The sequence below is a fragment of the Rhineura floridana genome, chromosome 3 (genome assembly GCF_030035675.1).
Source record: "Rhineura floridana isolate rRhiFlo1 chromosome 3, rRhiFlo1.hap2, whole genome shotgun sequence".
In the NCBI taxonomy this organism is placed as follows: domain Eukaryota; kingdom Metazoa; phylum Chordata; class Lepidosauria; order Squamata; family Rhineuridae; genus Rhineura; species Rhineura floridana.
The window spans coordinates 222107811-222135684 of NC_084482.1; the positions used below are offsets into that span (position 1 = coordinate 222107811).

The following is a 27874-nucleotide window of genomic DNA, read 5'->3' on the forward strand; positions in this document are numbered from 1 at the left end:
TTGGGCCAGTGACTGCTCAGTCTAGCCTAACCTACCTCACAGGGTTATTTTGGGGATTATATGGAAGAGGTGGAGAACTAGGTGTGCCACCTTGAGCTCCTTGGAGAAAAGGTGGGATATAACTGCAATAAAACCAGTCAACAATTGGACTTTGGTCCTACTTTCCTTCCACCCTCATATACCAGGATGCCCAGCCACACCTACAATGAAATCTTGGATTTGTCCTACTGTGGGCACCTCAAACTTTTGCCCTGAAGAGGGTAATTTAAAAACAGCACCTGTTGTTAGAACCCATAAATGATCTATCCAGACAATAAAATGCTTCTATACAAATATATCAATTTGCACCATACTCTCGTTATTTTATGTCTGTGGCTGAAACCTACGAAGAGAGACAATGCGCAAACTGGAGTGTAAAGTATATGATGATGATTGCTGCCCTGGGCTCCTCCTGGGAGGAAGGGAAGGATATAAATAAAATAAATCTAATCATCCTCTAGATCCGCTCCAGTCTGAGTTCAAGTCTCGCCATGGGACTGAGTGAGTCTTAGTAACTCTGATAGATGACCTCTATTGAGAGCAGGATGGGGGAATGTGATCTGGCTCCTGCTTCTCGATCTCTCAGTGGCTTTTCATACTGTTGATGAAAGTATTGTTGGAATTGGGGCAAGAGCAACTCCTGTTTGGGTTATTGTGTTTGTATCGCAGAAGGAAGATAAGAGTCCGGGTCTTCCAGCTGGCTAGGGTGGCCTACCTTTACCTGTGTTCTTCTGTACCTAACTTCCTTCTGTTGTAAATTGATATGCTCACAGAACCTGATCTGCCCCTCCTTCCTTTGCCTTTTTCTTTGGCTGTCCGAGGAGAGAGGAGGCATCTCTGTCTTGGTTCTCTCTCCTGAGCCATGAGGGCAATATCCAAGCCTGGGCATTGAGCCTCAGCTTAGTTAGTTAGTTAGAACTAGGTATGTCTTTCTATCTACTATGTATTTCTATAAATAAAGTAGCTTTTTTTATTTTACTAGATCTTAAGTCTCAGAGATCTAAATGCAGGGTAAAAACCTGCTACTTAGGAAAATACACAAACTGCTGAGTTACTGTGCATATGCAAAACACATCCCCCCCTTTGCACCATTCTGGACGCGGATGTGCTTGCTGTCTATGTCTGCCATTGTACTAGCATAACGGAGACCTGGTGGAATGGAGAAAACCAGTGGGATACGGTTATCCCTGGATATAAACTATATCGGAAGGACAGGGAAGGACGTATTGGTGGCGGAGTCGCTCTATACGTGAAAGAAGGCATTGAATCCAGCAAGCTCGAAACCCCAAAAGAGGCAGACTCCTCCACAGAATCGTTGTAGGTGGTGATAACATGCCCCAGGAGGGATTTAATACTGGGAACGATCTATCATCCCCCTGATCAAAATGCTCAGGGAGACCTTGAGATGAGATATGAAATTGAGGAAGCATCCAAACTAGGAAATGTGGTAGTAATGGGTGACTTCAACTACCCAGACATAGACTGGCTGCATATGTGTTCCAGTCATGACAAAGAAGCAAAGTTTCTAGATATTCTAAATGACTATTCCCTAGACCAGTTGGTCATGGAACCGACCAGAGGGATGGCAACCCTGGACTTAATCCTCAGTGGGGACCGGGACCTGGTGCGAGATGTAAGTGTTGTTGAACCGATTGGGAGCAGTGACCACAGAGCTATTAAATTAAACATACATGTAACTGGCCAATTGCCAAGAAAATCCAACACGGTCACATCTGACTTCAAAAGAGGAAACTTCACAAAAATGAGGGGATTGGTAAAAAGAAAGCTGAAAAACAAAGTCCAGAGGGTCACATCACTCGAAAATGCTTGGAAGTTGTTTAAAAACACTATATTAGAAGCTCAACTGGAGTGCATACCGCAGATCAGAAAAGGTACCGCCAGGGCCAAGAAGATGCCAGCATGGTTAACAAGCAAAGTCAAGGAAGCTCTTAGAGGCAAAAAGTCTTCCTTCAAAAAATGGAAGTCTTGTCCGAATGAAGAAAATAAAAAAGAACACAAACTCTGGCAAAAGAAATGCAAGAAGACAATAAGGGATGCTAAAAAAGAATTTGAGGAGCACATTGCTAAGAACATATAAACCAACAACAAAAAATTCTATAAATACATTCAAAGCAGGAGACCATCTAGGGAGACAATTGGACCCTTGGATGATAAGGAAGTCAAAGGTGTACTAAAGAACGATAAGGAGATTGCAGAGAAGCTAAATGAATTCTTTGCATCTGTCTTCACAGTGGAAGATATAGGGCAGATCCCTGAACCTGAACTAACATTTGCAGGAAGGGATTCTGAGGAACTGAGACAAATAGTGGTAACGAGAGAGGAAGTTCTAAGCTTAATGGACAATATAAAAACTGACAAATCACCGGGCCCGGATGGCATCCACCCGAGAGTTCTCAAAGAACTCAAAGGTGAAATTGCTGATCTGCTAACTAAAATATGTAACTTGTCCCTTGGGTCCTCCTCCGTGCCTGAGGACTGGAAAGTGGCCAATGTAACGCCAATCTTCAAAAAGGGATCCAGAGGGGATCCCGGAAATTACAGGCCAGTTAGCTTAACTTCTGTCCCTGGAAAACTGGTAGAAAGTATGATTAAAGCTAGATTAACTAAGCACATAGAAGAACAAGCCTTGCTGAAGCAGAGCCAGCATGGCTTCTGCAAGGGAAAGTCCTGTCTCAGTAACCTATTAGAATTCTTTGAGAGTGTCAACAAGCATATAGATAGAGGTGATCCAGTGGACATAGTGTACTTAGACTTTCAAAAAGCGTTTGACAAGGTACCTCACCAAAGGCTTCTGAGGAAGCTTAGCAGTCATGGAATAAGAGGAGAGGTCCTCTTGTGGATAAGGAATTGGTTAAGAAGCAGAAAGCAGAGAGTAGGAATAAACGGACAGTTCTCCCAATGGAGGGCTGTAGAAAGTGGAGTCCCTCAAGGATCGGTATTGGGACCTGTACTTTTCAACTTGTTCATTAATGACCTAGAATTAGGAGTGAGCAGTGAAGTGGCCAAGTTTGCTGATGACACTAAATTGTTCAGGGTTGTTAAAACAAAAAGGGATTGTGAAGAGCTCCAAAAAGACCTCTCCAAACTGAGTGAATGGGCAGAAAAATGGCAAATGCAATTCAATATAAACAAGTGTAAAATTATGCATATTGGAGCAAAAAATCTGAATTTCACATATACGCTCATGGGGTCTGAACTGGCGGTGACCGACCAGGAGAGAGACCTCGGGGTTGTAGTGGACAGCACGCTGAAAATGTCGACCCAGTGTGCGGCAGCTGTGAAAAAGGCAAATTCCATGCTAGTGATAATTAGGAAAGGTATTGAAAATAAAACAGCCGATATCATAATGCTGTTGTATAAATCTATGGTGCGGCCGCATTTGGAATACTGTGTACAGTTCTGGTCGCCTCATCTCCAAAAGGATATTATAGAGTTGGAAAAGGTTCAGAAGAGGGCAACCAGAATGATCAAGGGGATGGAGCGACTGGGAGGAAGAACCTCATGACCGTGGTTGTGCATTTTAGGTGAACGCCAGTACACCGGGGGCCAGGTGCAACAGTGGGGGAAACACCCAAGGCTCATGTAATAAGGGGGGTATTTCCTCCTAATCTTTGGCGTGGGAGCCACAGCCTATAGCTGGTCACATGCTGAGGGGACAATTCAACAGTTATTTCCTCCTAATACTTGCCCAGGAGATTGATTTAGATTGAACTTCACTTGCCTGGACAGTTTGAATTTGGCCATATTTGGTTGATTTCGCCTGCAGGTTCTCCAACTATTTGTTATATTTAAATAAATATAACATAAAGCCAGTGTTTGTGTCTCAGTCTTCCTTTGTGGTGCGGGGGTGCATACACATGTGCAGATTGCTATTATCTCTTCACTAAAAAAAAAAACAAGCAAAGATATCCCACCGGTTATTCTCTGCAGTGTGGAAGATGAAAAATAACCAACTGGGGGTGCCCACTCGAAAATCTGCTCTGGGCCAGGACAAATGATACAGCCCAGGAAAGGGGAGGGTGTGCTCTATGAGATGCCACAGCATCCCGCCTGGCCCAGAGCTTCTGCTGGGCGCAGGGCACAGAAGAGGGCATCTACACTAAATCTAAGCAGAAAAAGACATACAGCAAAAATAAGTAACTGGGGGTGCTCACCCCAAACTCTGCTCTGGGGTAGGATAAATTATATACCCCAGGAAAGGGGAGGGTGTCCACTATGAGATGCCAGTGCAGTCCTGGCCCAGAGCAGATTTACTTATTTGTTATGATTTTATGCCATCATTATATTTACAGTAATATCAGAAGCCTGATGGTTTCGATTGCATAAATGTATTGCTATTCTTGAAGGGGAGAGTCGCCCGATGACAGTGATATATCATACAGGGTACCCCAACATATATTTTGGGGTTCAGAGACATGTTAAGTTAGCTTGAAGTGCTTTTTTAGTGTTTTGGACTTTCAGCGTCGTAACTCCAAAGCAGGGTTTTTTCTACCCCCTCCCCTCCCCTCCCCTCGCGGGTAAGTGCGGGGGGCTGTGGTTGGCATGTTGCTTCCATTGCAACTACCACACTGCCTGGCTGGGGATTTCTGGGCTCCTGCCCGCTTGCTCACTCACCCTCTGCTAGCTCCCTCGCTCGTCCTCCATTACAGCAACTTAAATTCAAATTTCCCACTCTTGCGTCCAAGCGCCTGCGTGTGCTTTGGTGCAGGGAGCACACGTCATATTCTGTGGACCAATTGGCTCATAGGGGCGGAGTTAGAGGTTGGACTTTGGGAAAATCCGGAAAGAATGTTTGATGTATGGCCAAAAAAACAGCGGTTTTCTGGACATTTAAAAAAAAACAGGCGAAAAAGCGGAAAAAAAACAGAAGTGGGGACTATTCAAGCACAACATGAATAGGCAAAATGTGGATTATCCAGGTGAGTTTGGATGAGCCTGTAGTGAAAGGAGATGCAGTGGGGTCCCTGACTGAAGGCTGTGTTTGGTCCCTCTCTCCAGCTGCCTATTTAAACTTGCGCCTTGAAAAGGCACGAGCCCTTGGTGTGCTCCGAAGGGTGAGAGCAAACAGGGCTCCCGTCCTGTGGCTCTCACCTGGGGGCGAGCAGCCTGAGCAGAAGATTCTGGCCTATAAGGCATTAACGGAGACTGCCAGGTTACTGGTGGGGAAGAAGAGTATAGTCGCTGGATGGTTTCAACCCAATGCATCTCCACATCCCAGTCCATGGACATGCAACTTGGGTGGCTGCAGATCACTATTTGTGCATTATCCTCAGGACTACGGTGTTACCCCCTGTGGTATGTGGGTGGAATGATTGTTGGTGCTCCCTGGTGAGAGGAGGGAGCTCCAGAGGTTGAGAGTGTTTAGTTTCATCCCATTTTTTGATGGGAGCTTAAGTTGGGTGGTAACAGCAGAAGTGGGAGGGATGCTGCTACCTATATACACACCCTTGTGTGTTTTGGTGGGTGTGGTCATTCCTCTTCATGGTATATTTGTCTTTCAATCTGCTAGTAGTAATTGTGATTTATTATGTTAGTTATTTCAGATTGAACTAATGTTTAAGATATTTTTTCAAATGCTTTGTATTGTCTTAAATGTATAGTTTTTGTTTTTATGATGTTTAATGTCAATGTCAAGATATTGATGATTTTTCAAATGTTTTTTATTGTTATAAATGTGTAATTTTGTTGGATTTTTTATAAACCGCATAGAGGCTTTTTTTTAAAGTATGAAGTGGTATACAAATTAAAATCATCATCATCTGTGAACAAGGGAAGACCTTTCATGTAAAAGGGGCAAAGACTGATTTTCAGACAAGACTGACTTCATGCCTCTTATTTAGAAATTAAGCCAATCCACACATATTGATTACACTTATGCATCTATTGTCAAAAGAAACACACACACACACACACATTTTTAAAAACTGAGAAACACTTGCTTCCAGTTGCAAAAGAGGGCAATCTCCACTGTGGCGCTTACCATGTGGAATACTCTCCCTGTTGGCATCATGTGAGCACCAACTGTGGATGTTTTCACCACCAACTAAAGACATACTGTACCTGTTTCCCCAGATTTTCCCTCTTAACACCAGTTCCTGATCACCTAGGTCATAGGCAAAGTAGTAATGACTTTTATTCAATTTGTTTTAAAGTGTGAATTTCTTTGGTATTTCTTTTTGTAAATGATAAGATGTAAAGATGGATATAAAATATTACTCATGTGCTTTGCAGATTCGGAGCATTGTACCAAATGTCCAGAAGATCAATATCCAAACAAAGCCAAAGATCAGTGTGTCCCCAAAAAGATCACCTTCCTGGCTTATGAAGAACATTTGGGTATCCTCTTGGCTTCCTTGACCCTATTCTTCTCTTTGATAACTAGCTTTGTGTTAGGAATCTTCATTAAATTCCTCAAAACTCCAATAGTCAAAGCCAACAACCGGGACCTCTCCTACATTCTCCTTGTCTCCCTCCTGCTTTCCTTTTTGGCCTCCTTCCTCTTCATCGGCCGGCCAAGGAAAGTGACCTGCTTTCTCAGACAAACAGCCTTCAGCATCATCTTCTCGGTTGCTGTCTGTTCTGTGTTGGCAAAAACCATCACTGTAGTACTGGCCTTCCTGGCCACAAAGCTAGGGAACAAGGTGAGAAGATGGCTGGGGAAGAGTTTGGCCAACTCCATTGTCATTTCCAGTTCCAGTGTCCAAGTTGTCATCTGTACCCTCTGGCTGGGGACCTCTCCCCCATTCCCAGACTCAGACATGTACTCCCAACCTGGAGAGATCATCCAACAATGCAATGAAGGGTCTGTTGCCATGTTTTATGTTGCTCTTGGCTACATGGGCTTCCTGGCTGCCATCTGCTTCACAGTAGCTTTCCTAGCCAGGAAGCTTCCTGGGGCCTTCAATGAGGCCAAGCTGATCCTTTGTGCCCACCTATCTGAGCACGAAAGGGAAATACATGGTAGCCTTGCAGGTCTTCTCCATCTTGGCCTCCAGTGCTGGTCTTCTGGGCTGCATCTTCATGCCCAAGTGCCACATTATTGTCCTGAGACCTGACCTGAATACAAAGGAGCATCTAACAACAAAAACAAAAGGAGAAATCCGATTCTTATGAAACATTTTTTTCAAATGCATCATTTAGCAAGCATAAGGTGAAATGTTTGTATATGTATGTATAGTATGTGTGTGTATACTGTGGATATATAATATAATTGTTTTAACATTAAATGTGGTTTAAAGGTTATTAAAATATGTTAATCGTAATGACCATAGTGCTGTATCTAAGGTACTAATCTTGTCTATTGGAATGTTTTCCACTCCAGAAGGAGAAACTTCTCCAAAACATGTAGAGCACTTCATATATCATCCACAATGCACCAGAGCCAATCTCTTCTCTTTTGACCATTACTTGGTCCCTCTTTTTTTTTACTTTTCCCCCTCCTTGTTTCTCTCCTGGAGGTGTGGAGATATGATTTGAGTCGACCAAACCTAGCTATTTAGGGGTGAAAACTGGCCATTTTGCTGTATCCAAAAGGGCATCAAGTACAGCACATACTGTCCCCTTGGGAACTAAACAGCAGTAAAATAAATCATCGTCTTTGGGGTGAAAGATTATTTGGTGCCATTTTATCAGAGTTGGAGGGGGCATTAGGAAAGAACAAGAAACTAAGAAGTAAGAAATGTTTTACTCCAAAATGGAATGTCTTTTTAAGCTATTTCTGAAAAATACAGTATGTCTCACAGTCTCTTGTTGTTGTTGTTTTAGATTGCCTGGATTTACTACTCCCCAAAAGAGCAAATAACCAAGGTTTAATCTGAAGCCTGTAAGAAGCACTTAGAGTCCAATCCATTTATGTCTACAATTTCCTTGCACCTCCATTTTAAGACTGGAACAAAATGCCAACTCTGCAACTTTAGCATCAAGGCTGCTCTGCCCACAATCCCCTTCAGTTCCTTTCTTTGCTTAAAATCCCCTTGCTGAAGAGTTCTGGAGGACACAATGGCTATGCTATTCTCTGCTTCTGAATACCAGTCGCAGGAGGGAAGAGTGCTCCTGAGGTCAGCTTCTTCATGCAGGCTTCCCACAGACATCTGGTTGGCCACTGTGAGAACAGGATGCTGAACCAGGTGGGCCAGTGGCCTAATCCAGCTCTTCTTATTTTCTTATGAGAGCTCCACAGCTTGTTCACCACTAAGTAACATTTTGGTGTGTCCCAGTAAATTATCTCATGACTCTACCTCGATATTTCTATTTGGCTTGCAGAACTGTTTGCCTCTAGAACTTTTATCAAGGCTATATTTGACTAAACCAAATTGACTGATCTCTTTTCGCTAATCTGTAGTAAAAATGTACTCACCTATGCTGATTAAGCAATTATTGGTTTATTAAAAATTTACTCATGTCATTAATTATCTTTTCTTGGCTGTATAATTTTGATCTATCCAATTACTCTTGTATCTGTAGAAATGAAGATAAATATGGGAGATCTGAAATCCAGATACAAAGATTGAAGTTATGCCTGAATGCTTAGAGCATTTAGCGACAATGTTCTGCCTTAAAGTGAAAATTATGTGAGAGTCCTCACTTTCACATTGGTTTTGTGGTGGAGAATAAATAGTGCTCCATTCTGATTCAGCATCCAAAACATGACAAAGAATAGTAGGAAAAGGGAACAACATATTCCAGCTAATATTTCTTCTTGATTTCTGGAAATCTGTGATGCAGTGTGATTCTCACGATATCCAATCATGTTCCAAGTGTGAATAGAAAAAGAGGTGAAACCACTACCTCCCCCCACAAGCTACATAATCCATTATAGACCTTCTTTGCTTTTACAATAATTCCATCAGGGCCTCAAATATTTTTCAGGCATCATTTACCATTTTCTATCATTTCTAAACTGCCATAACCCCAGTTGTAGAGTGAGCTTTGAACTTAATCCATACTGCTCTCAAAACTGGCCATTGGGTGTGAGCATGGAGATGGCTGAATAAAGTATTTCATTATGATGTCATGTATGATGTCACAAGCAAGATAAGCTCCAAGTCTCAGCAAGAGTCATGCCCAGGCTTTCAAGATGGATCTTCATGGCAGATAATGCAAAGGTAAAATTTGGATCTAGGTTAACTTTTACCATAGGGGAAAGTTTCTGGAACAATTTGCAGAGGACCTACACACAATCCTTCTCTGTGTATTTGGTCACAGAAACTGCAGCCATTTCTACATTTGGGTGCTGTTTACATCTAATGTCCTGTTTTAATTTATAATTGGAAATCCTAGTAATTGTTAAAATCCAAACTTCAAAGGAAAACTCTAGAAACTGACACTCTAGAACATATTGGGCAATATGTATTCCTTCCTACACAAAAGGCATTTCAGCCATCAAGCAATAAGGTTAAGAAAACATGAAATTATCCCTGTACGGAAAGAGGCACCAGGAAAAAAGGCAGTAGCAAAGTGGTATTTTCTACTGGTGAATGGTCTTTCCACACAAATGGTCTTTCCACACCAATGGCATCCCTAGTTTGTCTCTTTGGCCCAACACCAGAGGCAGGCCCTCCAGGCTCGCTCCACAACAGAGGACTTTCTCAGTGATAGGGAGTGAACTCCTATGCACTACAGCAACACCTCCTCCCTCCACCATTCCAGTCTGGGTTGATGTCATAATGAGCACCCAGGTAGGCAGATTTGAGTCAGATCTGGGCCATCCAGGTCTCAGTGATACATACACTTCGAGCACTCACACATAAAGCTTCTCACTCACATTGACCACAAGACCAAGATGGAAGGGGAGGCCGCAGAGACCTTACCTGGCCCAGGGACCAGTGGTTCCTCAGCCCTGCTTTAAATGATAGTCCATCCTCTCTTTTACATGTATTTGGGGCCTCTGCTTAAACACAATCTTTCATCTGAAAGTGTATTGCTGGGTGAACTCTGTATGTTTGAGCTCTCAGTGAGAGTTCTCTCTTGTCTCTTAATATGGAGATTATGGTCTGATGATGCTACAAGAAGGAATATCACTGTCATAGTCCTTTAGGAATTTCTGCCCTGTAAATCCCATAGTACCAACTATGGTAGAGAGGCATCTGGAAACCCTCCTTTCAGAAAGGTTCAAGAAGGCAGAATTCAGATCAGTGGCACTAAATTGTCACCCACGGACATAGGATAGATCCAGACATGCCACTCTGAGCACTTTGAAGAATCATTATGATTAATAATATTTATATACCATTTAACATGCAAAATCTCTTAAGTGGTATACATAAAACACAGCATCATAAGAAAGAAATCGCAAAGAAATGCATCAGTAAAACATATATGACGTTGTAAAGTGTTTTTAGCGTTTCTGTTTGCCGCCCTGGGCTCCTGCTGGTAGGAATAGAGGGATATAAATCAAATAATAAATAAAATAAATAAAAAAGCAAACCCATCAATTAAATATCAATAAATAATAAAACAACAGCCTGGTGCACACACAATCCTACACTTAGCAGGCTAGCACCCTAAACTGAAGAGTGCTGTTCCTGCTTCTGCATCCTTAAAAAGATGGTAAATGGCTAACAATGAATTTTGTTTAATGACTTGGTGTTAAAATACACTAAAGTGGTAAGTGTGATCTTAGGGAACTGAGCAATGAGGAAAGAGAAATGAAACGTATTTGGGCACCTGTGATGCAACCTTTGGTTACTCTGTGGGATTCAGACGGTATATATCCCACATAGGAACTAAAACCAGAAAAAAATTTGGGCCCCTCCTGACAACCTGTTCACTGATAATTCATCTGGATTGCACAGAGGGTTATGCAATGTCCCCTCTTTATTGAGCGTCCTTTCCAATTTGTTTAAAGGGAGATTATACAGCAATGAGCATTCACCCAGATTTGCTTTCGTGGGAGTTATATCCACGTTAGGATTTGAGGGGCGGGCCTGAGTGATGTCATGGGGTGGGCCCGATGGATGTCATGGGGCAGGCCACAGTGATATCACAGGGCGGGCCCCAGTAATGTCATTAAGCATGATACATTAAGCATCATTCACAGTTGCTTGGAGCATACAATTAAAAAAAATATCTGATTGGAAATTAAGATAGAAATCTTAGCTAAAAGATGGAGCCTGGGTAGGGAACATTTAATCTAGCCTACTTGCTTTCAGCAAGAAGGGTTAAGTGCCTTCAGGCCAGGGCAGTCACAAGAAGGCCACTGCAGAGACAAAGGAGCCTAGTGTTGTGGAGATGTTAGATGGGAGCTTTGGGGAGTAAAGATGGAGGCTCCTGAAGGCTGCAATTCTAAACACACTTACTAAGGGATTAAGCCCCATAGGGATTAAGCCCCAAAAAGGACTGACTACTAAGTAGATATAGTTTGGACTGTGCTGTTGGTAAACCTTGACTAGGGTTCTTCTGCAAAGACATCCATATCCCAGCAGGGTTGGCAACCCCCTGCCTGGAATACCCTGGCTTTATCTTTTAATGTGGCTGCTCCAAACGCTTTTACAGATTTGACTTTCTGAAGTAAACCTTTCTGGAGGTCTGAGAAATGAGTAAGAGTAAGAAGTATCTTTTAAAATTGTTCTTTTCAATTCACTCTTGAATGAACATCATACCTAGGGCAGATCCACTCCATTCATTTAAAGCACATTCAACACCCATTTGAAGCACATGAATCCCACCACAGAATCATGGGAACTGCAGTTTGTTAAGAGTGGTGAAAACTATAACTGTGAGGGAGAAATTACAGTTCCTAGAATTCTTTAAGGGAAGTCATGCATTTTAAATGTGAGTTGGAAGTGCTTTACACATATTGTGTGAATCCACTTAATAAATTTTGCCTGCATGTAAATTGTTTTAATTAATTTTTCAAAATAGAAATGCGCTATAAACTGTAGTGGGTGACCATGGGCTACTCACCATCTCTCAGCCTATCTGCCCCTCAGGATGAAAACAATGGAGAACCATGACCACCCCAAGGCATACTTAAAATGTAAAGGAAGTATTGTACAACCATAGTGTGAAATCGGATACTTATAGGGACACAGCATGACAAAACTGGGTGGAAGTAACGAGTGGGGTACCACAGGGCTCGGTCCTGGGCCCTGTGGTCTTCAACATTTTTATTAACTACTGGGATGAGGAGGTACAGAGCATGCTTATCAAATTTGCAGATGATACAAAATTGGGGGGCATAGCTAATACCGTGGAAGACAGAAACAAAATTCAAAGGGACCTTGATAGGCTGGAGCATTGGGCTGAAAACAACAGAATGAAATTCAACAGGGATAAATGCAAAGTTCTACACTTAGGAAAAAGAAACCAAATGCACAGTTATAAGATGGGGGATACTTGGCTCAGCAGTACGACATGTGAGAAGGATCTTGGAATTGTCGTTGATCACAAGCTGAATATGAACCAACAGTGTGATGTGGCTGCAAAAAAGGCAAATGCTATATCAGGCTGCATTAACAGAAGTATAGTTTCCAAATCATGTGAAGTATTAGTTCCCCTCTATTCAGCACTGGTTAGATCTTATCTTGAGCGCTGCCTCCAGTTCTGGTCTCTGCACTTCAAGAAAGATGCAGACAAACTGGAACAGGTTCAGAGGACGGCAACAAGGATGATCAGGGGACTGGAAACAAAGCCCTATGAGGAGAGACTGAAGGAACTGGGCATGTTTAGCTTGGAGAAGAGAAGATTGAGGGGAGATATGATAGCACTCTTCAAGGACATGAAAGGTTGCCACACAGAGGAGGGCCGGGATCTCTTCTCAATGGTCATGAGTGCAGGACACAGAATAATGGGCTCAAGTTGCAAGAAGCCAGATTTTGACTGGACATCAGGAAAAGCTTCCTAACTGTTAGAGCCATACGACAATGGAACCAATTACTAGAGAGGTAGTGGGCTCTCCAACACTGGAGGCATTCAAGAGGCAGCTGGACAGCCATCTGTCGGGAATGCTTTGATTTGGATTCCTGCATTGAGCAGGGGGTTGGACTTGATGGCCTTATAGGCCCCTTCCAACTCTACTATCCTATGATTCTATGAAAATATTTATATAAGCATGACTATCAAATATGTTTATTATTTATACAACCTGTAAAGATATTTATAGTGCAATCCTATGTTTGTTTACTCAGAAGCAAGTCCCAATGTATTCAATGGGGCTTACTCAACCAGGGAAAACTGTACCCTGAAGTGATAAGGAACTTGTTCTTTTAACAAGTCTTTTAAGTTGAGACCTTATCCCAGTCTGCGTCTGTGTTGGAATTGTTTTTTAATATGTTTTTAAACCTTTTCTTAAAAAAAAAATGTTTTTAAAGCTTTTAAAAATGTTTTTAAAGATGTTTTGTTTTAATATATTTTAAAGTCTGTTTTTATGATTTTTAAAGTGTTTTTAGTGCTTTTGTTTGCCACCCTGGGCTCCTACTGGGAGGAAGGGCGGGGTATAAATAAAAAAATAAAAAAATAAAAATAAATAAACTTCATTCATGTTTTAAAAAAATCAGTATTAGTTTCCTACATAATAAAAACTGTGATAAACCCTGCCTAATTTCTTTAAAAATAGGGTTGGAGGGAGAGAGAAAGATTTACAGCACAAACACAAGTCTGTGCTATGTTTACTCAAAAGTGACATTAATTTACAGCACAATCCTAACCATGTCTACTGGAAAGTAAGTCCTAATGGAGTTCAATGGGGTTTACTCCAGGTACTGCTTTACTCCCAGAAATTGCTTTACTCCCAGAAAAGCAGATATTGGATTAAATACTTTCATATTTCATAGCCCAGGGTCTGACTCTTGGACAGAAGAGGGGGAAAAATGTTAAGCCATATTACTTACCCAAACTGCAAAAATCTTAAAGCCACCATTTTCTGACGTTGAGCCTAGGCATGCCTGGATCAACAAGTCACAACTCTGGCTTCATTGGCTACAATTCTGAAAGGGCGGGGTTACAGCCAGAGCTTTGAAAAGTTACATTTTTAAACTACAACTCTCATCAGCCCCAGCCAGCATGGCCACTGGATTGGGCTGATGGGAGTTGTAGCTAGAGCAAGGATCTGTAAAAGAAAGTCGCATGGGAGGGCGGTTGACGTTTTGGTGTATATCTCGGGAACTAGACCACCTAGAAACTTACTTTTTTAAAAAAAATTGAAGCTGAGAGTCCGGAGATTAAGGGGTGGTAGCCAGAGACTCCAGCCGAAAACCGGAGATTACACAACATGGAGGCAATCCTGGCTGGAGGTGATAAAGGTAAGGGCAGGGCTGGAGACTCCGGCCATTTGCCGGAGATCTGGCAACCCTAATTCACGTCAATCGATTGTTATCCCACACTTGTAAATCCATTTCCCTGTCACTTTCCTAGCCCCCCCAAAAGTTGTTGTATGATGTTTATTTGTTTTGTAAACATAAATGCAAAAGAGTAACAGTGACAACCACTGAGAGAGTCAATATTACATATGCGAGTTCCACAAGGCGAAAATGTTGATGTCATTCTTCAAGAGGAAGCAAGAGTCCCTTTCTGTCATCCAAGATCATCTTTCCTCAAGTTCCCATGTGCTGAGGGTGGCCTACAGTTATCTCCAAGTGTTGCAGCATAACTAATATGGTTACTCCAAGCGCAGCTTTGAAGTCCTTTGTGGTAGTTCCCCCTGAGCTTTGCTCTGATCTTTTATTCCAGTTTCTCCATAAGGGCAGGCTTCCACACTTCCTGAGGGAAATCTCTCAATTCAAGGTGCTCACATTAGTGTTTAAAGCCCTAAATGACTTGGGTCCCAAATATCTGCAAGACTACCTCCTTCCCCACAGACGCTCTCAAGTGTTGATGTAGCAGAAGGCGCTGTTTTGGTGGTTACACCATACTCAGGAGCTCAGTGGGGTGTCCCAGGAGATGGCCTTGTCGGTAGCAGCCTCTAAGTTGTGGAACTCCCTCCCCACCCAGGCGTATCTAGCAATATCACTTTATAGTTATGGGAATGCTGAAGGTGCAACCCTTTACCTAAAGTAACGTGGCCTACTAAAGAATGTAATGTTATATTTTTAGTATTGAAAAGGTTTTTGTGTTTGCTGTGACATTTGTTATTGTTTTATTACTGCTGCTGTATTATTTTATTATGAAATTGTTTTTGTAATTGTTTGCTTTTGCTGTAAACCACTTTGAGCACAGGTTTTTTTGTAAGTAGCTTTGAGTTCCATTTTGGAAAATAAATATTAATAAATAATAATATTAATAGATTTCATTAATAATAACAATAACAACAACAACGGCAATAATAATACCCGACCTTTTGACACTGAAGGTGTCTCACCCTATTTCTGTGATTGTAATTTGTTTAAATAATTTTTCATATTGAATTTTAAGCTGTTGTAATCCATCCTGGGACCTTGTTTGAAAGGCAGTAAATGACAACAACAACAATTTTATTATTATTAGTAGTAGTAGTAGTAGTAGTATTTGTATTATTCATCTCCAGCATATGAGGGTATGGTTGTTTCCATTGTGTTGCTTCCACCAGTGGTCAACACAGAGATCATCAAGTCTCAATGTATGACAGTCCTCAGGGCTCTCCTTATGTTTAAATGCTTAAAGGACTCATATCCATCTCTTCAGAATGTAACTTGGTCCTGAGGGGCTGGGAGGCATTTGCTAGAAGAGAAAGAGGAAGAGCTCCCACAATTCCACCACTGATTTCTTAAAAGAGTTCTGGAGGCCATGGATCTGTATGGCTACCCTGGATCCAGATGCGGGCTTCAGACAGTCCCTGGCCCTCCCTCCCTGCCCTCCCTTGGAGTGGCTTCCTGCTCTGTTCTTCCCATTGCAGCAAAGGACTGGCCCTCTTGACAGTGGCAGGGTGTATGCCTGGGGAGTCTGGGTAATTTTTAAGGGTTTGGGGAGAGGTTGACTGCCAACCCCCCCCCATATGTTTTGTCTTGCTTTGCCTTTGTTTGAGCTGTGAGTGGTTTAGATGCCTTTCTGGAGCTGTTTTCTCTGCAGCCATGGCCATTTATGGTGAGGAAAGCAAAGAGTGCATTTTCCCCACCCCCTGGATGGACCATAATCTTCACACTCCTAGCTTTCCAATTAAAAAAAAGGAGCATGTTTCTAGCACTTGAGGTATGAGGGGAAATGTGCAGTCACGATTGTCTCTGCCTCTCTTGCAAAAATCTCACATACTCCCACCTCTCATTCATGCCTCTCTTCTCCATTTGTAGCACCCTTTGGTCTGGACTGTGTGGCTTGAGCTGTGGTGGGTTAACAGACGTGTATATGGAGCCTTATCTCAGAGGAAAGGCTAGACTCAAAGGCCAGGTGCTGTCCCACCCCCACTCCATTTGGAAATAAATAAGGGACCCTCCAGGTGCCATTTATAAGATGCATCCATGATGACTGGTGCTCATGGTGGCATCAGGATGGACATATATGACCGCATGCCCTTTCAGTACTGTTCGTGCCTGCTGAAGGTTCAGGGAAGATGTACTGCTTGTTTCCAGTCAGTGCATATCGGGTAACTTCTTGCTGAAATCCTGTAACTTGTTATACCACTAATGTTTAAATTTTTATTATCCCTCCGGACAGCAGTAAAGTGGTAGCTTTGGGGAAGCCTCACAGAACAATGAAGAAAGGAGAATAAATCCACCACTAATGTGCTATAATTGTGTCAAGAGCATGATGCGGAATACACCTGCAATAAAACACCAGTTTGGAGGACCTCCCAGCCCCCCCGGCATCCTTTCTATTCAGCAGGTCTTGTTTCTCCTTAGAGCCCTGGTCAGGATCCTCCTCAAACTCAGTGATTCTTACCCATCCCAAGGGTGTCTGCACTTTACCTTGACTTCGGCCATTTTGTCTTGCTGATCCGTATTCCTAGAATTGTCTCCTGGAGGACTTGCCAACTGGTCCCTTAATTTCAAACCTTTTTTTTTTCCCTCCAAAGCTTTTGGAGTTTCCACTTAGGTTTTTTACTTTCTATGATTTGGATACTTAGACTTCGTGCATTGAAGTCCTTGCTTTGTCCTGTCTTTGTTTCTCCTCCCTTCCTTTGTTGTCTTTGGGCTCATCCAAACAGAGCGGGATAATCTATGTTTTCCATATTTGGTTTGTCATCTGATAGTCCTCACTTTGCCTTTTAGTTCGCTCTTTCCCAGTTAAAAAAACTGCTTTTTTGCCCCTGCACACACAGCGGTAAGACCCCTACATTCTTTTCACTTTTTCCAAGCTCCGCCTCTAAAACCTCCCCCATCAACCAATTGGTCAGCAAAAAAATTACGTATGCTCCTCTCCCCCTTTGCAAAGAAGCACAATATGGCTGTAAAGGAGTTCTCGCCTCGGAAGGAAAGGCTGCTGGTCGGTTTCACGCCTGCCTTGTTTGTATTTGCGATATTATGCTTAAACGAATGTATGCTTTTCTGCCTTTATTGATATTTAAGGAGATACACACGCTGGCAATTGCACTTATTTCTCCAAAAAAGCAAGAAACGTGTCACCCCCCCCTTCTCCCTTTCCTTCCCATAGAGAATGAATTGAAAAAGCTTTCCGGAGCAGGCTTGAAACCGTCCAGAAGCGGACTTCCGGGAAGGGTGACTTCGCTTGTGCCTGCTTTTGGGACGGGCTCCCGCCTCAAAAGAAGCTTATTCAGATATAAATCAGTCAGAACATTTTTTTTTTTTTGACTGATGAAATTTCTCCCGGGCAGGGAGAAACGTAGAGATCAACCTCAAAGCCTGTTTTTGTTGGGAGGACTGGATTTCATTAATTTATGAGATAAGGTCCAGCCAACAATGCCGGACGGACTTTCTAACAAGCTCTATCTGCTTAAGCGATACGTTTATCTTTTCTTCAAAGAGAGAACGGACTAACAGGCAAGCACCCTTCTTTCTATTATTTTTTTTACTTGGTTTAAATTGTTGCAGCAAAAGGAGATTTGTCAGATTGATCGGCTTTGGACAACTTCTGGGTGAGATATAGCTCTTCTCTGTTATTCACGAAATTAACAGCTTATCTCTGTTTCTGTCGCAAAAAGCTGTCCTGGAAGTGCATTCTAAAGATAATAAACAGAAGAGGGATTTCTATTCCTGATTTCTATTCCGAGGAATATTATATTGTCTGGGACTATTCTCTTTTTGGTCTATTTTATTTTGACGAATCTGCTTCTTCACGACGCCACTAACTGTTTTGATGCTGGGAACTAAATTTGTTTTGCATTCTTGCACAAGAGAGATAAGGCAGGTTGCTCTGTTTATACTGTGATGTCATCAAGCCTGGAATATTAACCCAATTGTTGCTGAAATAAGAAGTGGTTCTTCTTTATTTTTGTTTTGCTTTGTTTTCGTGGTTTTAAAAATGGCAATCAAGAAAGTGGCTGAGAATCTGGAAGTAATTATGTTTCAGAAAATAATGGATGAGATTGAGATAACGAAACAAACCCTGCGACAGGGTAGTAAGGAGCTGAAAATTGAACTGAGCAAAATGACGCAGGAGCTTAAAGAAATAGGGGACCCTGTGAGAGAGGAGAATGAGATCAGAGATGAGAAAAGAAAAAATAAAGGGAAGATACAAGCCCTGGAGATTGGAACAAATGTGGAATTGGAAAAAGATCTGGAGTTTATGGATTTTAGAAATAAAATCTACTGTTTGGAATTTAACGTTATCTCTGAAGAAATTAATGAAGATATTAGAGATAAAGTTATCAATGGCTTGGATAATCTTCTGGACTGGAATGATGTGATGGAGCTTGATATAGAGAAAATCTATGGAATTAACTGCAGCCATGTGACAATGGAAAAACTCTTAAGAGATGAGCCAGTGCATTTTGTAAAAAAGAAGAACACAGATATGACTTTACAACAGTATTTCAGCAACTTATTCAGAATGGATGGCAAGAAAATATTTGGGATAGAGGAAATTCCCATCAGACTCTTATTATATGACTATGGCTACAACAGCAAGATTATTATGGAATACTGATGATGGAAGATTGGACACTGAAATTACTGGACTTAACAGGACTATTGAAGATGGAAGATGGAACTAATAGGGATAATGGAATAATGGCTATTGAAATTATTGGACCTAACAGATTCTGATGAGATGGATTAATCGAAATGTTTATTTGGACTATGGTTATGACAATAAGATTATTATAATTATTAACGAGATGGATTAATTGACATGTTTATTTGGAGAAAAATTGATAGATATATTTCTTAAAGAATTGAAACCTCTCTTTGACTTTTTGTGGAAAGAATAAAGTAATGTTTATGAGATTTGATGATTAATTAAGATAACTACTGGAGGAAAGTGATTTTATAATATGATTTAAGAGACAGGATTGTTATATATTGTAGACCTATAACTGATTTGATATGTGACAAATGGGAAGTCAACATTTTATTTTATTTTATTTTTTTGTTTAATCATTTTTGTTTTGTTTTGTTTTTTGTCTTTGAATGTTTTATGATTTTGTTTTCTATGTTTTATGAAAATTTGAATAAAAATTATTGTAAAAAAAAAAGAAACCGTCCAGAAGCCCTTTTCTTGTGCGTATTTGATATTACACTTAAAGGAATGTATGCTTTTCTGATTTGAAGCAAAAACCCCAGCAAGTAGAATGAAATTGACAAAACTTTCCAGAGGCTGGCATGAAACCGACCAGCAGCCCCTTTCTCGCTTGCTGTGCATTGCAGATCTCACCCAGAGCGGCCGACCAGTTTGCAGGCTGGCAAAAAATAAAATGCATCTGCGCAGTAGTTGCAGACCCCCCCCTCCAACACCCCACCATTGCGATGATTGGTTCAATTTTCCCGGGCTTATTCTCGCACATGCGCAAAAGTGCAGATATGTGATTGGCTGGAATGAGGAGAAGGGGCAAGGGGAAATGCCCAAGAACTGCCCATCAGCTGTAAAGTCCGCGGTATTGCATCCTAACTCCTGAAGGCACAGCGGATGAATCCCAATTTTAAACAGCAAATCGCATTTTTGCAGGTATTGCAAGGAGCGGATTTAACCTGCGAAAATGCGTAACAGCGCGAGACATCATTTGGACGACCGAAAAATAATGAACACACATAGCAGGCATGTCACACATTTTGCAGTCGTCTGGATGAGCCCTCAGTCCTCACTTTGCCTGTTTGTTTGCTCTTTCCCAATAAAAAAACCCGCTTTTTTTGTGCCCACACATGCAGCGAGAAGAACTGTACTTCTCACTTTTTCCCAGCTCCGCCCATAACACTCCCGCTATCAGCCAATTGGTCCACAAAAATATGACATATGCTCCTCTCCCCCTTTGCAACAAAGCACAACAAGGCACATGTGCTTGAACGTACGAGCGTGAAAGTTTGAATTTCCTGATGGTTTGGTAGTAGTGGCTGTAATGGAGTTCCTTGTCGCTCACCACTCTGGAGCAGCGCCGGTGGGGTGTGTGTCTCCAGGTGCCCCTGACCATCCAGGGGGATTGTGGGCAGTGCAAGGGATCAGCGCTTGTAATCGCAGGGTGAATCCCCCCGTAACCCTTGGGCTCATTCACTGCAGGGTTCAGCCCCAGACCTTTATGAGGCTCGGCGGCAGGAATGCTGCCTCTGAGGGAAGCAAACAGCCCCTCCCACAGGTGGCCGCTCTTGGCTCGGGCACGGAATGCGGGCAAACAGCCCCATGTCCTGCTGTGTCAATCTGCGCTGACGCAACCAGCGCAGGCTTTGCGGTGTTCCCTCTGATAAAAGAAACATGAAAACCACTTATATGCCAATAATTCCTGTATTTTTGTTTGTTTGTATTTGCGATATTTCACAAAACCGACTGTATGCTTTTCTACCTTTAACATTTCTGGACATACACATGATTGCAATTCCACTTATTTCTCCAGAACAGCAAGTAATGATGTGTCATGTCTAGGAAGGTAGACCACCAGTCTCTATGGTTGTGGATGGCTGAGACGCTCTAGCAAACCACTTACATGCCAATAATTCCTGTGGGTTTTTTGCTTGTATTTGCGATATTTTGCAAAAGCTACTGCAAGCTCAGATGGGCTGCGGAGAACCTGCAGGCTGTGGTTGAAATTGACAAGACTCCAAGAGAGTAGCCTTGCAGGCAGGAAAGCGAAATTGACTAAGGGTGCATGAGTGTCTGTATTCCAAGAGGAAAGCCTCTATTTCTCTTCTCCCCACCTCTCCCTTCTCTGGATGCCTGGAAGCAAAGACCAATACGTTCCCAACCCCTAATAATCAACCGATTGCCAGTGCTTGTAAAACACTCTGGACAGGACTTTGCAAGTGCCACCAAGCAGCTTGTTGGTGTTGCCTACAAACCCCCTGTGGACCAGTTGTGTCTACCTGACCCACATGTGGTGTCAGGTGTAGCGCAGGTGGGAATGCCTTGAACAAAAACAGCCTCGCTTGTCTGGCAGGCCTAATTTAGCTTGTGGACTAGAGGTTCCCCATCACTGTCCTAAAAGGAAATTTTGATCCTGACTCTTGTGAATGTGTTTTTTCATCACGATTAGACATGTTCAGTTGCTCCCTCTGTTATCCATCTAGAGCCACATCTGGGAGTTTTTGCAAACATGTTTTTCTCCAATCATTCACCTGAGCATGGAGTTAGAGGAGGTGCTTCTTCCCCTTATAATTATCAAAATCATAGTGATTTTTTTTCATGTTCAAAGCTCCAAAGATTGACTTTGAGTCCACAAAAATAAACATCAGAATTGAGAGCAACACGAGGTGACATCCTCCCCATCCGAGGCAGAAAGGGCTGAAGCATAATTGTCTCCTGTGCCATTGAGAGGACGGGCTGAGATTTAGGACAGATGAGAAGGAAAATTTGGATGTGAGGTTGATTTCCATCCCCTTCAGATGTGAAGTCTTGGTTGGGAATGCCTTGCAGAAAGAGTTTGGCTTTATCCAATAATTTTTCAGATTAGTTGAGGGGAAGCAGCCACAAGGGAGGAGACTGTTCCAGGCAGACACAGGATGGTGTTGCTGCAGCTGCTGCTGCAAGTGCCCAATGCGGACTGTGGAATTCTGAAGGCAAAATGCCCCTTGACTCTGGAGAGGGATCAGATAGACCCGTTCAATTATTACAGTCCAGGAGATCACTTCATTGGTGGGGTCATCTCTGCCACACAAGCTTTCTTTCATCCACGTGAGTTCAACAAGCCTCCCTCTACCAGCATTGAACAGTAAGTCATTTTGTGGGGATGGAGTTACTGTTGCTCCCCTCACTTTACCTTTTCTTGGAAGGGGGTTTGTTATGCACCTTTAACTGAAGAGCTGGGGACAAGTGAATTGCTTTCACTTGGATTTCTGCAATGAGCAGGGAGTCGGACTCCATGGCCTGATAGGCCCCTTCCAACTCTACTATTCTATGATCCTATGGATTAGCAGAGTAATGATCAGTGGGGGAGAATGGCAAGAGGGGAGGCAGCCCAGAGAGTCAACGTGCCTTGAGGGGAGAATGGTGTGTGTGTGGGGTGATGTGTATTTTCAACTATTAGAAAAGGGAACATGTGTCATTTTAAGCTGCACATGTGGCTGTACGTCTCTCTGTGTGTGCATTCTTATTCTTATTACTCATTCATTCATTCATTGTCGATCACTCGTGGCCGAGTAAGATTGTCTTCCAAGATAAGGTCTTTAGTGGTGGGTCCGTAAGTGACTGTGGAGGCCAATTCTGGATCCACACAGCCTCCCACAGTGAGGACATCGGTTTCCAGATGGAAGATGGTCACGATGAGGATTTGCTTGACGTGCCTTCTGCTTAGCTCGTTTGTCCCTTTCGTCCTGTACTCGTGCTTCTTCAAAGTCCATAGCACCTTTGATAATGGTTGACCTCCAATTGGGATGCTCATGGGCCAAGGCTCCCCAGTTCTCAATGTTTATGTTACATTTTTTTAGATTAGCTTTGAGAACATCTTTAAATCTCTTTTGCTGTCCACCGATATTCCTTTTTCGATCCTTAAGTTGGGAGTAAAGGAGCTGCTTTGGAAGATGGTGATCAGGCATTCGAACAACATGGCCTGTCCAGCGAAGTTGATGTTGGAGGATCAGTGTTTCAACACTGGTGGTCTTTGCTTCTTCCAATACACTAACATTAGTCCACCTATCTTCTCAAGTAATTTGCAGATTTTTCCTTTGACTGCAGCTCCCAACAGCCCCAGCCATCTTGGCCAATGGTCAGGGATGATGGAAGTTGTAGTCCAACAACATGTGGGGACCCAAGGGGAAGGACCTCTGGATACAAAGCACATGGGAGTTGGACACAGTGGCAGGAAAACAGAATGTCAGGAATGTAGAATGCTGGAAAGAGGGGAGTCACTGCAACTGAGATTCAGAGCGTGTTTAGAGCACAAGAATCTATGACAAATGAAGTCACTCCAACTCTCCCCTCATTCTCATTCTCACAGCAGAGACAGAGAAATAGATGGTTTGTTCACTTACTGCTTGTCCAATTTAGGATCTAAGTGCTCCATTTTAAAGTACCTCCAGTCACCACCAACTCTGAAAAAACTCACATACTGTAAAGCTCAGTAAATGTTCCCCACAATTTTATGAACATTTTGGGAAGGTTTTCAAAACATGTTATGAATAAGACAAATGAATAGGGCAGGTTTTTTTGTCCAGTAACACTTAAGTAAAAATTAAACTTTTTTGACTCCTTAATTAGAAAAGTATAACATTGCGCCTGGTGCCAACTGTTATCTTTCCAGTGCCAGGTCCAGACTTTCCTCTTCTCCCAAGCATTTTAGTATGTGTTTTTAAATTGTTTTAATATTGTTTTGAATTTTAAAATTGTGTTTTAAATTGTTTTTAAAATATGTTTTAAATTGTGTATTTGTTTTAATGTTTTTGATTGCTGTAAACCGCCCAGAGAGCTTTGGCTATGGGGTGGTATACAAGTGCAATAAATATCAAATATAAATAATTGCAGCATGTACACTTTTTAAAATTTCTGTTCAAAAATTATTTGAAAGATAAAATATGTATGCCATGTTTGCAAGTAAAAAACCGGCACGTACACTTTTATTCCCACCAAGAACCTGCTGTGATCTTCTGTTATAGTGCAATCCTATGCATGTTTACTCGGAAATTGAAATGGACTGCCTTCAAGTCAAAGCCTTTTTGGGTAGGGTAGAATAAAGCTTCCTCACCTGCCATTCTCAAAATGGAAATGGACTACCTTCAAGTCAATTCTGACTTATGGCAACCCTATGAATAGGGGTATTCAGAGGGGGTTTATCTCTGAGACTGAGAGGCAATGACTGGCCCAAGGTCACCTAGTGAGCTTCATGGCTGTGTGGGGATTTGAACCCTGGTCTCCAAAAAGTCCTAATCCTGTACAGAGAAAGTACTTTTTATGCTGCTGAAAGTTATATATTTACTGACTTCCTGATGTGAGACAAGCAGGAAAAGGAAACTGTGAATTTAGCTATTGCCTGAGGTCAACAAATCTTGTCAATCACAACCCTGACTTCACTTATTGGTTAAAATCCTGAAAGGGCAAGGATTAGAGGAGCCGGTGCTAACAAACATTGCTGGGGGGGAGCAGCTGACATTTTGGTTTATATCTTTTGAACCAGACCACCTAGCAACTTAATTTATTTAAAAAATGAAAGCTAAGAGTCCGGAGATTAAGGAGATTCACTTGAAGACCCAGAGGCAACCTCAAAAAACTGGAGTCTCCGGGCTAAAACTGGACACCTGGCAACCCTATTTTTACTCTTAAAAAGAGGCAGGGTTTGACTAGTGTTGTGTGTCCTGGTTTTCTGAAGTGAAAGGTGGAGACACAAGGTGGACTTAGACTCCAATATTATAGCAGTTGGATTCAATGAAGCATCCAGACCACGGTCTTGTCTTCATTTATTGGATGAGTTTCAGTTGGTGCAGCTTGAGGATGTTGACAAGACCCTTGGACTGGTGCGGGCGACCACGTTTGTGCTGGATCCTTGCCCCTCTTGGCTGGTGAAAGCTGGCAGGACCGGAACCGCCGGCTGGGCCAAGGAGGTAATCAATGCCTCTTTGCGAGAGGGTGTGGTCCCTGACTGCCTAAAAGCGGCGGTAGTGAGACCGCTCCTGAAGAAATCCTCCTTGGACCCAGATAACTTGAACAACTATAGACCTGTGGCAAATGTTCCGTTCCTGGGCAAGGTTCTGGAACGGGTGGTGGCCGGCCAGCTCCAGGGACTCTTGGATGACACTATCTTGATCCGTTTCAATCCGGTTTTAGGCCTGGGTTTGGTACCGAAACAGCCTTGGTCGCCCTGTATGATGACCTTTGTCGGGAGAGGGACAGGGGGAGTGTGACCCTGTTGATTCTCCTTGATCTCTCAGCTGCTTTTGATACCATCGACCATGGTATCCTTCTGGGAAGGCTCACGGAGTTGGGAGTTGGGGGTATTGCTTGGCAGTGGCTCCGCTCCTACTTGGTGGGTCGTCAACAGAAGGTAGTGCTTGGGGAACACTGCTCGACACCCTGGACTCTCCATTGTGGAGTCCCACAGGGATCGGTACTGTCCCCCATGCTTTTCAACATCTATATGAAGCCGCTGGGTGCGGTCATCAGGAGTTTTGGAGTGCATTGTCACCAGTACGCTGATGACACGCAACTCTATTTCTCCTTTGCATCTTCCTCAGGTGAGGCTGTTAACGTACTAAACTGTTGCCTGGCCGCGATAATGGATTGGATGGGAGCTAACAGACTGAAGCTTAATCCAGACAAGACAGAGACGCTGTTAGTGAGTGCCTTCTCTGCCCAGATGGTGGATGTTCACCCTGTTCTGGATGGGGTTACACTCCCCTTGAAAGAACAGGTTCGTAGCTTGGGAGTTCTTTTCGACCCTTCCCTGTCTCTTGAGGCTCAGGTAGCCTCAGTGGCATGGAATGCTTTCCACCATCTCCGATTGGTAGCCCAGCTACGTCCCTATCTGGACAGTGACGACCTCGCCTCAGTCGTTCATGCTCTGGTAACTTCTAGATTGGACTCCTGCAATGCGCTCTACATTGGGCTGCCCTTGAAGATAGCTTGGAAACTACAGTTAGTCCAGAATGCAGCAGCCAGATTGTTGACGCGGACCAGAAGGTCCGCTCATATAACACCTGTTTTGGCCCGTCTGCACTGGCTTCCTATTTGTTTCCGGGCTAAATTCAAAGTGCTGGTTTTGACCTATAAAGCCTTATACGGCATGGGACCGCAATACCTGGTGGAGCGCCTCTCCCAATATGAACCTACCCATACACTGCGCTCAACACCTAAGGCCCTCCTCCGAGTACCATCCCATCAAGAAGCTCGGAGGATGGTGACTAGAAATAGGGCCTTTTTGGTTGTGGCTCCCGAACTGTGGAATGGTCTGTCCGATGAGGTGCACCTGGCGCCGACGCTGCTATCTTTTTGGTGCCAGGTGAAAACCTTTTTATACTCCCAGGCATTTTAAAGTGTATTTTTACAGTATTTTATTACTATGTTGTATTTTGGATGTTGTTTGGTTCTCGTATTGTTTGTGTGTTTTTGTTTCTTGAGTTATTGTATTTATTGTATTTATATATTGTGCTTGCTTTTACTTTTTATGTACACCGCCCAGAGAGCCTTCGGGCTTAGGGCGGTATATAAATTAATTAATTAATTAAATAAATAAATAAATAAAATCAAACCGGCAGAACAGTGACCATGTTTCCACTCTTTCAAAAGGGTAATGGCTGTTGATTCATGAACAAGGCTATTCTGCCCCTCCCAACCCCCCCCACATGTCGTTAAGTGAGGATTGGCTGGAGCTTGTGGATTTGGCTTTGGATCAGTATTAGCATAAGTTCTAGAAATTAAATCCAGAACTTTACATTGTCTGTAAAAGCATGTCAAAAACCAACAGTTGAATCTCATTCAATGAATGCAGGATGATGATGCAATAAGCACATTTTTGCAGGAAATCAGCCGTAAGATTCTGGCAGCTTGTCTCCTACTTGTTTGCCATTCAGGAGATCAACAAAAATCCCAGGCTCTTACCGAACATCACACTGGGTTACAGCATCCATGAGAACTTTTTTGATGGAAGGGTGACGTATGATGCTTTGCTAGACCTGCTGTCTCCTGGGGAGGTGAATGTTCCAAACTACAACTGTGGAAGACAGAATCATTTACTGGCTGTTCTTGAAGGGGCTGACTCTCAAAACTCAATCCAGATTTCAAGCTTGTTGGGCATCTATAAAACTTCACAGGTAGGAATGGAGAGGGCTGGGGCATTTGGTGTCTGAGCCTAGTTCCACTTTGTAATCTCTCAGGAGAATTCAGAGAGTGAGTGGGATGGATGTTGACTGAACCTGGAGACAGATATTAATGTTTGAAAGAATATTGAAAATGATTTCATAGAGGTTTCGCTGCTCCTGCTGAACAGAGAGACAATTTTATTGTCTCATACAGTCATCTCTACTCAAATGGGATTTTCAAAATTTCAAAACAGGACAACAGACGCCTTGACACAGATGTTTATTGAGAACTTTGGGCTCTTCCTGGAGGCAGGTTTTGTGCAGCATACTCTCAGTGCCATCCTCATCAAAATGAAGAAGACCTGAGGTATCAAGAAGTTGAATAAAATAACCAGTTGTTGTCTCCCAAATGGGTTAGTTGCCCGGTACGCAGTACAGCCAAATGACCATACCCAGGTTGAAGGGTCCAACAAGCTTTATTTCATTCTGGCCAGAAGAGGTGCAAGGCGATAATTCACAAAACAAGCACATCCCTTATGGGGGGGGGGTGCTACACTTTTATACAATGCAAGCAAAAATTCATGGCACATTCTAATTGGCCCCCTAATGGCATCCTGCCACCTTTCCATTGGTCCATCTTCTAA

The 27874-nt window shown here is 42.7% G+C and overlaps 1 protein-coding gene across 1 annotated transcript; it reads left to right on the forward strand.

Moving 5' to 3' along the window:
• The first annotated feature begins 4825 nt into the window (after positions 1-4825).
• LOC133381763 (vomeronasal type-2 receptor 26-like) lies at positions 4826-8408 on the forward strand. The gene is made up of 3 exons (XM_061621183.1): positions 4826-4979; positions 6292-6701; positions 7825-8408. The coding sequence occupies exons 1-3, from the start codon at positions 4952-4954 to the stop codon at positions 7870-7872; spliced, it is 486 nt and encodes a 161-aa protein (XP_061477167.1). The 5' UTR covers positions 4826-4951; the 3' UTR covers positions 7873-8408.
• Positions 8409-27874: the final 19466 nt, after the last annotated feature.